Genomic DNA, 12,606 nt, shown 5'->3' on the forward strand with positions numbered 1-12,606 from the left:
ACTGTAATAAGCATGAAATGCAATCATTTATGGACTATTACGCAGGTTATTATCAAATTTTGATGGATGAGGATGATGCAGAAAAGACAGCTTTCATTACACCGTGGGGCGTATATCACTACAGGTTGATGCCGTTTGGTCTCAAGAATGCTGGTACTACCTATATGAAAGCTATGACGACCATATTTCATGACATGATTCATAAGAAGATTGAGGTGTATGTGGATGATGTCATAATCAAGTACCGCAAGAGTTCAGACCAGTTGACGCACTTGAAGAAGTTTTTTAACCGTTTGCGGCATTATAACTTAAAGTTAAATCCTGCCAAATGTGCTTTTGGGGTGCCAGCCAGCAAGTTGTTGGGATTTATAGTAAGCAGAAGGGGTATTGAGCTCGATCCTTCTAAGATTAAAGAGATTCAAGAGGTGATGAGTTTCTTAGGATAGTTGAACTACATCACTCTATTCATAGCTCAATCAACCATGGTGTGTGAGCCTATCTTCAAGCTGTTGAAGAAAGACGCTCTAACAAGGTGGACTGAAGAGCGTCAGACTCATTTTGACGCTATCAAGAACTATTTGTCAAATCCACCGGTATTGGTTCCTCTGTGAGAAAGGAGTCCGTTGGTGCTATATTTGTCCGTCTCAGATGGTGCATTCGGATGCGTACTTGGTCAACACGATGAGATAGGAAAGAAGAAAAGAGCTATTTATTACATAAGCGAGAAGTTTACTCCATACGAATCTCGTTACACTCTATCGGAGAGAATGTGTTGTGCTTAGACTTAGCTTGCCCAGAAGTTGAGACATTATCTGTCTTCTTATACTACATACCTCATTTCCAGAATGGACCCGCTGAAGTATATCTTCTAGAAGGCAATGCCTACAAGAAAATTAGCTAAGTGGCAAATGCTGTTGAGTGAGTTTGATATTGTGTTTGTGACTTAGAAGGCGATAAAAACACAGGCTTTGGCTGATCATATCGCAGAAAATCCCATTGATGAAGAGTATGAACCGCATAACACATATTTTCACGATGAATAAGTGTCATTTGTGGGTGAAGATATTTCTGAAGCATATCCAGGTTGGAGACTATTTTTTGATGTAGCGGAAAATAACCAAGGGAAAGGTATTGGGGCGGTCTTAGAGTCAGAATCTGGTCATTACTATCCCATGGCATCTAAGCTCCAATTTAATTGCACGAACAACATGGCTGAGTATGAATCTTTCATTCTTGGTTAGAGGATGGTCATTTACATGAATGTCTACAATTTGCTGGTTATTGTAAATTCAAACTTGTTGATTCATAAAGTTCAAGGAGAATGGGCTGTGAAGTACCCGAAGATTATACCTTACATACAACATGTAAAGAAGTTGTGCAAAAGATTTCGTAAGATCGAGTTCAGACAAACCCCTACATTACAGAATGAATTGGACGATGCTCTTGTCACAATCGCTTCAATGATCAATCATGCAGACAATGATTATATTAATCCTCTAGATATAGAGCTAACAGAACATCCAGTCCATTTTTCACATCTTGAAGCAGAATCGGATGGTTTGCCATGGTATTTTGATATAAAGAAGTATTTGGAGTCTAGAATTTATCCTGAAGATGCTACATCCAGCCAGAAGAAGTTGATACGCCATATGGATCTTAATTTATTTCTAAGAGGAGAAGTCCTTTATTGGAGGACTCCAGATTTGAGTCTTCTCATATGTGTTCATGCTGTTAAAGCTGTGAAGCTTATTGAACAGATACATGCCGGAGTTTGTGGCACGTATATGAATGGGTTCACTTTGGCAAGAAATATCCTCCGAGCCGGTTATTTCTAGATGACTATGGAGAATGACTGCTGCAAGTTTGTGCAAAAATGTCATAAATGTCAAGTGCAAGGTGATTTGATCCGAGTGCCACCTCACGAACTCAATGCTATGAGTTCACCTTTGCCATTTGTAGCTTCGGGTATGGATGTCATCGGTCCAATAGAGCCAGCTGCTTTTAATGATCATAGATTCATTTTGGTTGCCATTGATAATTTCACCAATTGGGTGGAAGCAGCTTCTTACAAGACGGTAACCAAGAAAGTTGTAGCTGATTTTGTTCGCAACAATCGGATATGCAGATTTGGAGTGCCAGATCCATCAATACTGATAATGGTGCAAATCTTAATAGTCACTTGATGAGAGATATATGTGAGCAATTCAAGATCACGCACCGAAACTCAACCACTTATCGCCCTGGATGAATGGAGCTGTAGAAGCCGCAATAAGAACATCAACAAGATTATGTGGAAAATGGTTGACAATCATCGAGGTTTGCATGAGATGTTTCCATATGCTTTATTGGGTTACCGAAAAGCGTTAGAATGTTGACTGGAGCTACCGCGTACTTACTAGTATATGGAACAGAAACAGTCATACCTGCTGAACATGAGATACCGTCATTGAGAACCATCCAAGAAGCTGAGTGGAGTAACACTGAATGGGTTAGAAAGAGAACCAATCAGTTAACTTTGATTGACAAGAAGAGAATGGTGGCTGTTTGTCATGGTCAGTTGTATCGTCAAATAATGATTCGTGCTTTTCACATGAGAGTAAGAACTAGAATTTTTGAAGTTTGTCAGTTGGTGCATAAGCACATTTTTCCACATCAAGACGAATACAAAGGAAAATTCTCACCAAATTGGCAAGGTCCTTACATGTTTCACAAAGTATTATCTGGAGGTGCTTTGGTCCTGTTGGAGATGGATGGCACCGCATGGACTAAACCTATCAACTCAGACGCTGTCAAGAGATACTACATGTAAAGTCAGTTTGTATTTCTTTCATTAATTTGTAATCATTCTTTTTGCTTGTATTTGTTTTGCTTAAATTTTTATCCCTCTTTGTAATGAACTACGTCTGACTTGAATTCTCAAGAATGAGATACATAGGCGGCCTACGTCGGCCTTGGTCACCCCATTTATCCTCCTTAAATATTTTTTTGTATTTGAACTACATTCGACCTGAATTCTCAAGAATGAGATACGTCGGCGGCCTATGTCGGCCTCGCTCAGTTTTCTTCGTAAATTTTCTTAGTTTTTTTCTATGAGGGAAAATACGTTTGACCTGATTCCTTCCTCAACATGATACGTAAGTACCACAAGGGTTCGGTCATATCTCCCGTAAGATTTCTATTCCTCTTTACAATAGAAACTGGGAGAGAATTTTTAAGAGGGACTCTAAAATTCTTGAGAACAACATTCTTCATCAACAAGTCAAGACTGAATATTTTGAGATTTGCAACTGGGACAGAGTTTTTGAGAAGATATCTGAAGTTCCGCAATCTACTCATTTACAATTAAAAGATAAGCAAGACAGATAACTGGGACAAACATTTTGAGGATGGCCTCATAATTTCAACATGGGTGTATCCACAGTTTAGATTGGTCTTGAATACTCCCCAGCGAATAATTCTACATACTTCCAAGCATCAGGCTCAAAAAAGCTCGCCAGGCCTGACGTGGCAGTGACTTTTCTTCTAAAAATACTACTTCTCTAAAATTTATTTTTCTTAAATATCTTCCTTTTATGTGTCGTTTGTTTTGATGTAAAATATATTGTCTTATCTATCAAGAGTGGGGAGATCAGGATGATCAACCGGACATAGCAGGACAAGGAGCAAACAACTGAAGAATGGGCACAGATCAGTCTGTTTTAAAACTAACTATTTTTCTGTGGATGCAAATTTATAATATTGCTCAGAAGTCATCAAATTTCTCCGACCGACAAATATGAGAAGTCAAATAGAGAGAAAACTATCCTAAAATCGATATTTTTCCAAGAAGCAGGAATCGTTGTATATAACTTATGTTAGAGACTTGGGAATATGAATTGTTTATTTCAATCAATTTCCAACAACATTAAATTTATAAAGAACGTCCATCTAGATTCGAAGGTGAATCAAGAAAAAATCTCAAGGAAGACTTTACGTTTCCCGTAAAAGACGTCATTTGCATCGTAATGTCGGATATGATATTATGCATTACCAGGAGGGGTCAGTTATTTTATGGTCAATCTAGACGATATATAATGTGGAAGTTGTTTTACCGTTCTTATCATTGGAGACGATATGATTATCCAGAAAGCACCCAGAAGATCACTACGGTGGTCGATTGAAGTACTATCTTCATTTTGTATCAAGGATGGCATCAAGAGTTAATATTCATGCATCACGGAGGATCATGCATAGCGAGTTAATATCCAAGAATCTCGAGAAGATTCCATGGCCCGTTGAAATTCATGCATCGCGGAAGATCATGCATCGCGAGTCAATATCCATGCATCGCGAGTAAATATCTATGCATCACAAAAAATCACGCGTCGTGATCCAATATTCATGCATCTCGGAAAATTATGCACCGCGAGTCAATATTCATGCATCGCAGAAGATCATGCATTGCGAGTTAATATCCAAGCATTGCGAGAATATTCCATGCCCCGTTGAAATTTATGCATCGCGAGAAGATTTCATACCTTGCAGAAATTAATGCATCACGGGAAGATTCCATGCCTCGCTAAAATTAATGCATCCCGAGAAGATTTCATACTTCGCAGAAATTTATGCATCGCGACAGGATTTCATGCCTTGCAGAAAAGTTATGCATTGTGAGATGATTTCATACCTTGCAGAAATTTACGCATCGCTGGAATATTTTCATGCCCCGCATGAAGTCATGCACTGCCAGAAAAGAAAATCGTGTATCCCAAGACAAATATTTATCCATTGGCATCAACTGCATTCTTTTATTTTGATAAATGAAAACATCAAGAAGGGCATCGAAGACGACGACAAGAGAAATACTAGCACTACGCATAAACTTTCCTTTATGTTGACATCAAATGAAAAATACATTGAAGATTATATTGCAAACATAAGACATAAGCTATATTTGCTTTACGTCAAACCAATCGAGTTGATGTCAAATGTCGAGGAGAAAAATTAAGTGTCGACATGGAAAAAGACACTGTCTCCCATCTTAATTATATTTTTATCCTGACGAGTTTCATCTGTTTTTGTCGAGAGCATTCGAAAGTATAAATTCTTCGAAACATACCATAGGTGCGGACGAATCAAAAAGGATGCAGCACTACGTGGAACTTTTCTTAGAAGTGAACTGGGACATAATCCAAAGAGGAATGTCAAACTCTTAAGACGCGAGCAGAGGAGCGACTTCCACCACAATCAAACCACGCCCCTATTAGAAAGCATGTGGGTTTTTCTTTGGCTTTTGTCAATTTTAGTTTTGCATCCGAAATTTCGCTCTACCAGAAGCAAGTTTCCAATCTGAGTGACAGTACACATAGAGTTTTGGAAATTATGTCCGTGTAAGTTCTTAGTCATGGGTGTGAGGTGAATCACATTCATGAATAAGAGGTTGTAAGACTCTTTTTCACACTCGACTTAATTTGTCACTTGTCAAGAACCGAAGGTTATCTAGCATAATAGATTTCCTTTTCAACCGATTGAATCGAACTACAAGTGGACTAAATTCTCATATAGCCTAAGATATGTAGTAAGCCCATTTTCGGGGTCCAGCAATAATTGAAAAATTCCGCACCAAATCCGGCCCCTAGTTGATTTTGTGATCGGTCAAAATTTTGGGTTGTCAATTTCATTTTCCCCAAATTTCTTGCATCAATCCATGTAAAATGTGGGACGATTGTTGACACCCAATTTCGACCCTCCTCGGTGATAATTAATTCTCGAGCATCTTGATTCCAAACGAGTTGAAATAATGGAAGTTATAAAATTCCAAGTTTTATTTTCATCATTTGTTAAAGTTGTGTTAGCCGTTTTATGATCTTTAAAGTTATATGTGCATACCTATACATATATATGATATGTTATTAGTTTATTTTAGGAATACTCGAAAATCGTTTCAAAAAGATTTTGAAATTTTACTTAACATCCCTATTAATTTAATTTTGGCTAAATGGTTAGCTTACTTTTTTCCTTTTTGGTTATAACTAAGTTAACTATTTCATCTCGTTAAAATTTAAGAGGTTCGTCGATTAATTGAATTCCAAAACATGTTACTTAAAATAATTTTTGTCACAGTTTAAATTTATTTGGCTTCATAGAATGGTTCAAATTCAAAAGTTCTTGTCTTTCTCCTCCTAGACGAGTTGGGCCCAAATTTCACCCCGTTAATTATTTCCAGCCACACATTTTATACATCCCAGGCCCAATCCCTATTCTTCCAGTTCTAGATGAACCAAACCTAATGAAATATTCAAATATTCTAGCTCATTATATTTTCCAAATCCCATTGGACCAACTCTCCCACACTAAATCTCCCAGCCCACTTTCCCTTCTCGACCAGTTCTATTCCTTTCATCTTCTTCAAGCGTAGATATCCTCATACAGGTAGAGGCAAATCAACAACAGACCAAGATGACACCTGCGAATCTTCATCTCTTTCACGCGCGAAAGGCAATCGCGAGTTCTCATAGTAATGTCGCAGAGTCACGCGTCTCTCCTGCTTTAATGTCTCTGTCTTTTTTTTTCTCGTACAACAGTGCCTTCCCCTGCTCGGAACCTCTGAAATATTCGTCCTTTCTCGTGTGGATGGATGCCACGTCGAGGTCAAGTACAAAGGACTACATCCCAACCATCTGCGTCGGTCTAAAAGTCAGATTTTGGGTGGAGTTTTTCATCAAAATGCAGCCTACTCATTGTTCTTGGAAAGGATTTCAAATTTTGAAATTGAAGTGAGTGTTCGATTGTACCCAAGCTATTCCGAGAATTCCTCGGCCCTCCCCAATCCAAAAAACCCTAATTCCCCTCTATAAATACCCCTTTTCTTCACCTTGTGAAGGGTTTTTTTTTGAGGATTTTAAAAGAGAGAACAAGTAAAGAAACAAGACTATTAACTTCTCCATTGAAAAATTTCATATAGGATGCTTGTAATCTTTAGAGTTGAAAGATATTAACAGAAGTTGATGGTTTGGTCGCCAAGTTTGTCTAAGGTTCGAGATTTTGTTTCGTCTTCTTCGTTGTTCCCTTGGTCGTTGCTGGCGTGGTGAAGTCGTCATCTTCTTCTCTTCTGTCCTTGTTGCTGCCCAGAAAAGAACTATTGTTTCAGTATAAGCTTCTATTAGACTTTTATTTTTTTAAAACATATATTCGGTATGTCCGAAAATTTCGAATCCATGGTTTTCTTGCTTTTAACTACTGGTTAGCTGACGATGCTTTGAAATAATGTATATGTGTCCTATGGCTGTCTGTTGATTGAGTTATGAGTGAGTTGATTTTTCCTTATATGAGTTTTACTAATGTTATAGATGTTATTTTAGTTAACTTGATGTTGATTTGGTTAGGAGACCTATTAGCATTATAATATTATTTTTCCTTCCTTGAACTTGTTTCATAAACACTTTCAAATCTGCGTTGTGGATTAATTACTTGCCGCCGTAGGCATTATTCTTTCACCTCGTGTTAAAAGAGTGAGCCGGAAGCCAACAATAATGAATCCTTTGTAGTATTTGTGATTGAATGGAACTTGTGTCGGTTCTCTCGTATATATGCTTGGTTCTACACTTTCATCACCTTAAACATATCGTGCGAGGCTGTCCAAACACATCTCTCACCTAGGTTTCGATTCAAGTGTCTAGTATTTGTTTGCATCCGCGTTTTTTCTTTATGTCTTAGGTTTGTTTATGTTATATCCCCTTTGTGTCGTTTAGTGAGCTTTAGAATGAAATGATTCATAGAATATATCTACATTTTTAAGCTTCACTTAGAAAGGTTTCCGGTTTGTATTTTGAGGTTTCGATAATTAGAACTAAGGTCAATTACTTTGCTTGGAAATTAGCATGAGTGGAATTATACTTCTTTGTCATTCTTATAGTAGAATTCATATTTCTTAGTTCGAAACTTAAATGTCTGTTAACCTTTTGATATCCTAAGGCTTAGTATGTGTTTTTTTAGCATGTTGTTATCGTTTAGGATAGCAGTAACTTTCTCATGCTTACGTTTTAGTTTTTTTTATCGCCATCTATCTTAGTTACCGTATGGTTCCCTTGCTTAGTGGAATACCCATCATGTTTTTTGTATATATATATGTATATGTGTTTGTGTCCGGTATGATTAATTTGAGGAAAATGTGTTCTTTTGGGTTGGTTTATTCATAATCGCAATTTTTTTTAAAAGGCTCGGCAAGAAATCAAATTTGTTCTCTTTTCCTTCGCATAAGATTGTGTTTGTTTCAACCTAATTTCCAACCCTTTCTTCCAGTGTGTTAATTAATATTGTTAGATTCAATCGAATAGAGCTGGCTAGGCTAAAACAGATGAATTTTTTTTAATCTGGAGTTGTTCCTTAATACTTTTATTGTTAATTATGAATCATGTATTCCTTGGAGCCAATTAGGAACATAGCTATGCGTATATACAAATATGGGCTACTGCTTAAGTGTTGCATCTTCTCCACTTATTTATTCACTTGTTAATTTGTTGTTCCTTTTGGAGTTATCTGTTTCTTCTTAATTTAAGCTTTTCAAGAGGTTTTCGATTTTACTGAATTTGATTCATTTCAAAATTACACCACCTTCATTTCGTTATTTCGCATGCTAATCTCTTGCCATTTTTTTGCATGTAAAAATCTGCCCGAGTCCTCGTGGACTTCATTCATCCCCTGCATTTCAAGAAAGCCGCAAAGTCTTAAGTTTTTTTTCATTTCGAGTCAATCATCCCGTAAACCGATGAACAGATCATGGAGCGAAATTCGAAGCAAACCAAGGTGTTGAAGAAGTTGGGTCAAGAAGCCCACATTATTTTGTTCTTTACTTTGTATTTAGTAATTTTGGGCCTAAGACCTTGTTGTATTTAATTTCTGCATTTATTTTTTGTAAGAGGCATAGGACAGGTGGAAATGTGTCAAAGGCAAAAAGTTAAATGGGTCAAAGACCAAACGGGTGGGTTCAAATACCGGTCAAGGAGGATAGAGACCCGGATTTGGACCCAAATCTCTTTCCCTCTCTCTCTGTACTTGCTTTTAATTACTTATTTGTTTTACTTGTCTTTAGTTCTAAAGATAAGGAAAATCCGATTGCTCGCAAAACGCCACTTTGGTTTTAACGACTCGATAAAATCAAGTAATTTTCATAAAGGTTTTACAAATTAAATTCACTTAGATAAATAATTTCACTTTCAAGACAATCTTAAATGATTTGGACATTCATTTTCAAACAAAGAAATACTTTTATCGCACTTTTAAGTTTAGCCAAATAAATTTGTTGTCGGATAGCTGTAAGTTAGCGGACGTCTTAGTTCTTTTAAACCTTTCTAAGACGTTAATAGGAATACCCGAACCCCTTTAAAATTATTTTCAATAGATTTTTTTTGTTAAGTCTTTTGTTAATAGAAGTTTTTTTAATTTTTCTCAAAAATTAAGTGGCGACTCTAAAAAAGTCGAAAATCCTCAAACAAATGTTTTTTCGATAAAACAGTCTTGACAATATCCTCCACATGGGAACATTCGTCTTCAAATGATACTTGGAACCTTTAAAACAATTTCAAGGACTCAATGAACCATAGAGAAACTCACAAAATTAAACATGTTATCACATAAGAGTCAATTCATCAAACTTACAAGGAACACCAACTTTATACCATCATGCAACAAAGGCAACATAATCAAACATGGATTACTCTTACAATTTCATTCCATGATTACATACTTCTTCATACATTATTGCCATTTGGAGGAACTACCGTCTCCAACTTTTGGCATGCTCATTATTTCATCATAAAGTCAGATATACAATGGATTTTACTTGCACACATAGGCCATCTCCACACTTCAACTCATGACAAATTAAGCAATTAATTTGGTTGCACAAAAATCATTAATAATGTAGATCAACTACAATCTTATAGCGTAGAGATAATACCATCAATGTCATATATAACATTACCATTCTTAACTTTTTTTCAAGGAGGAACTACCTTCTCCTAGTAACAACACACACACATGGCATCATAGAGTTCACATAAAACCAATTCACAAAGGTCAATTAATTTTTAAGTAGGATTCATTTACTCCAAACCACTGTATACTCATTCCCTCCTCCTTATGAAGTCAAAATGGCAGCTCACCCCACACATATCACAACAATAGGAAGTTATTTTATACAATTTCAATTTCTAGCATGACAATATCTTTCATACATATGCATCAATTAGGAAAGTTGTTACACTTCATAGACACACATTGATGACATTTACTAGACATACCATGACTTCTCAAGATTGAGCCTACAACAACACTTCCTCAGTCATAAAAGTCATAACTTTTTAAAATGTTCTCATACTTTCTTATTTAACTAAGACTCAAATTCTCATTATAGAGCAAAAACACTCTCATATCAAAGGTGTTGTCAAGCATCATCATCTATCCACCCCATGAAGTTAAATGCACATTTATCATATCCAGAGGCACAACAACATGTGAAACATACAATTTGATAAAATAATTACCATTCATAACATGCATAACAAAGTATCATTTAATACATGCATAACATATGAAGAACATGCAACTCATACTCATATACAAAAAAACCCCATCATACCTAGATTCTAAGGAACTCTTTGGTATCAAGATTGATTAGGAATATAAGGAAAAGGTAGTAATATCTACAACCTTTCTACTGACATCATCATTCGCACTTGGGGTAAAATCATTTAGGATAAACTTATGATTACGTTCGAAAGTTATCCTTGAGACGTGAATGTGTGTCTTAGTGTGTCTTTGGCATGTTTTACGTGTTAGTTTTGGTTAAAATTGATATGGAAAGTCCTTCAATTGTATGTTATCATATTTACGTTGGAAATGTCCGGGTATGACACCTCAAGGACCACCCACGGGTTCCTTGAGGAGGACCAAATGCTGCCTAGACACTGTCTTGTTGTGTCAATTGACGGGATAACAATCGATGCCCCGTGCTATAGGCTACGCCCCGTTGGTTGGTCCGTAGCTCAAAACATATATTGTTCAGAATCAATTCCCAAATGAGGATAAGCAGTAATAATAAACGGAGTAGCAGGATGAGTCATCTTCCAATTTAGACCCCATTGTCTACTCTCGTCGACGCAACTTGCAACTGCTTGCTATGCACACTTTTCATTAAAAGGGTGAATGTGAAATTTACCCCACGTTCCTAAATTAGTATGGACGGGTTTTTAAGTGTTTTTAGGTATTTTAAGTTAGTATATAAGCCTTTAACCTCAGTTAGACCTCATTCTTTAAAATAAGGCTTCCCTGTCAAAACAAAACCTCTCTAGAAACCTCCATTGGAGATGAAGCTCAAGAAAAGCCATGGTGATGGATTCTCAAGATTTCTTCATCAACTTTTCCTGGTTTTATCACATAATGAGGTTTGGTGATCTTTCATCTTTAGATATCCATTCATCTAGAGAGCTCCTTCAAAGGTTTTCGAAGAGATTTCATGATCAAATTGTCTATTTTTAAATCTATCCATGGGTTCTTTATAAAAATGATTTAAAATGTATGATTTATAATGAAATTATGATTATCTACTGCTTTGAATGTGGTTTTCAATCCAATTTTATGATAATCCCATTATCCTCCCGATTTCTAAATTTAGGTTATATTATGGTTATTGTGATACTGATGCTAGTTTGATTGTAGTATGATTCAATTATGGTAAATTTAGTATAGCTACTGTCTTATATATTAATAGGTAATGAATTCTGGATAATTGATCAAGGAGGATCAAGGTTTGGAGGTTTGTTAAGTTTTATCTAGATGCCTCTACTTCCTATAGAATTGATGACGTACTGTACATAATGTGATATTGATCTTATCATGGTTGAGTTATGATTTCGATTATGTTAATGTACTTTTAACTACGGCCTTATACATTATTCATTTACGAATTATTAGTATTTATCAATGATGATCAAATCTTAGTGAATTATTAAGATTGCTTTACTTCTTCTACTTTTCTATAGAATTACTAGATGATTGGCCTTGTATGACATTCTGTGGTATGGTCCACTTATGGTGGAGGCGTTTATTTCCTTGTCATTGTTTATGTGATGTGATCATTGACTTAAAGGATATTGCGTTATGAATGTGTGGTTATGATGATCCTACAATGTAAAGTTATATGCCTTGTCTCCAATGCTAGTTTATGATCTAGCTTACATTGATGATGTGATGTCAATTGAATGATGTTTTTAGGGTTAGCTTTGGTCAATGTGATGACAATTATTAAGTTCTAATGGTGAATTACCACTACCTATGTACCCTATATGAATGTTTGGTACAAGCCAATGTTAAGAGTCTAAAATGCAAATGTTGAAGTTGTCTTGTCTGGTATGCTATAATGTGGTGTATGCTATATGAATGAATCTGGATTGTTGTCTTTAGAGGGTTGATACAAAAATAGTATGTTGATATCCATTATGTGATCATGTTACCCAATGTACACAAACCTCATGCATGCTTATAAGTAGTATAGGTTCATGGTGTCTAATGAAAGGTTAATTTTCATATGCACTAATGTTAATTTTCATATATATATATATATATATA

The 12,606-nt window shown here is 36.0% G+C and overlaps 1 protein-coding gene across 1 annotated transcript; it reads left to right on the forward strand.

The window, feature by feature from the left end:
- Positions 1 to 1,244: 1,244 nt before the first annotated feature.
- LOC107025000 lies at positions 1,245 to 2,809 on the forward strand. The gene is made up of 4 exons (XM_015225888.1): positions 1,245 to 1,824; positions 1,960 to 2,075; positions 2,190 to 2,316; positions 2,400 to 2,809. Exons 1-4 carry the CDS (start codon positions 1,245 to 1,247, stop codon positions 2,807 to 2,809), a joined length of 1,233 nt encoding a protein of 410 aa, XP_015081374.1.
- Positions 2,810 to 12,606: the final 9,797 nt, after the last annotated feature.

Source organism: Solanum pennellii, chromosome 7 (assembly GCF_001406875.1).
Source record: "Solanum pennellii chromosome 7, SPENNV200".
Lineage (NCBI taxonomy): Eukaryota > Viridiplantae > Streptophyta > Magnoliopsida > Solanales > Solanaceae > Solanum > Solanum pennellii.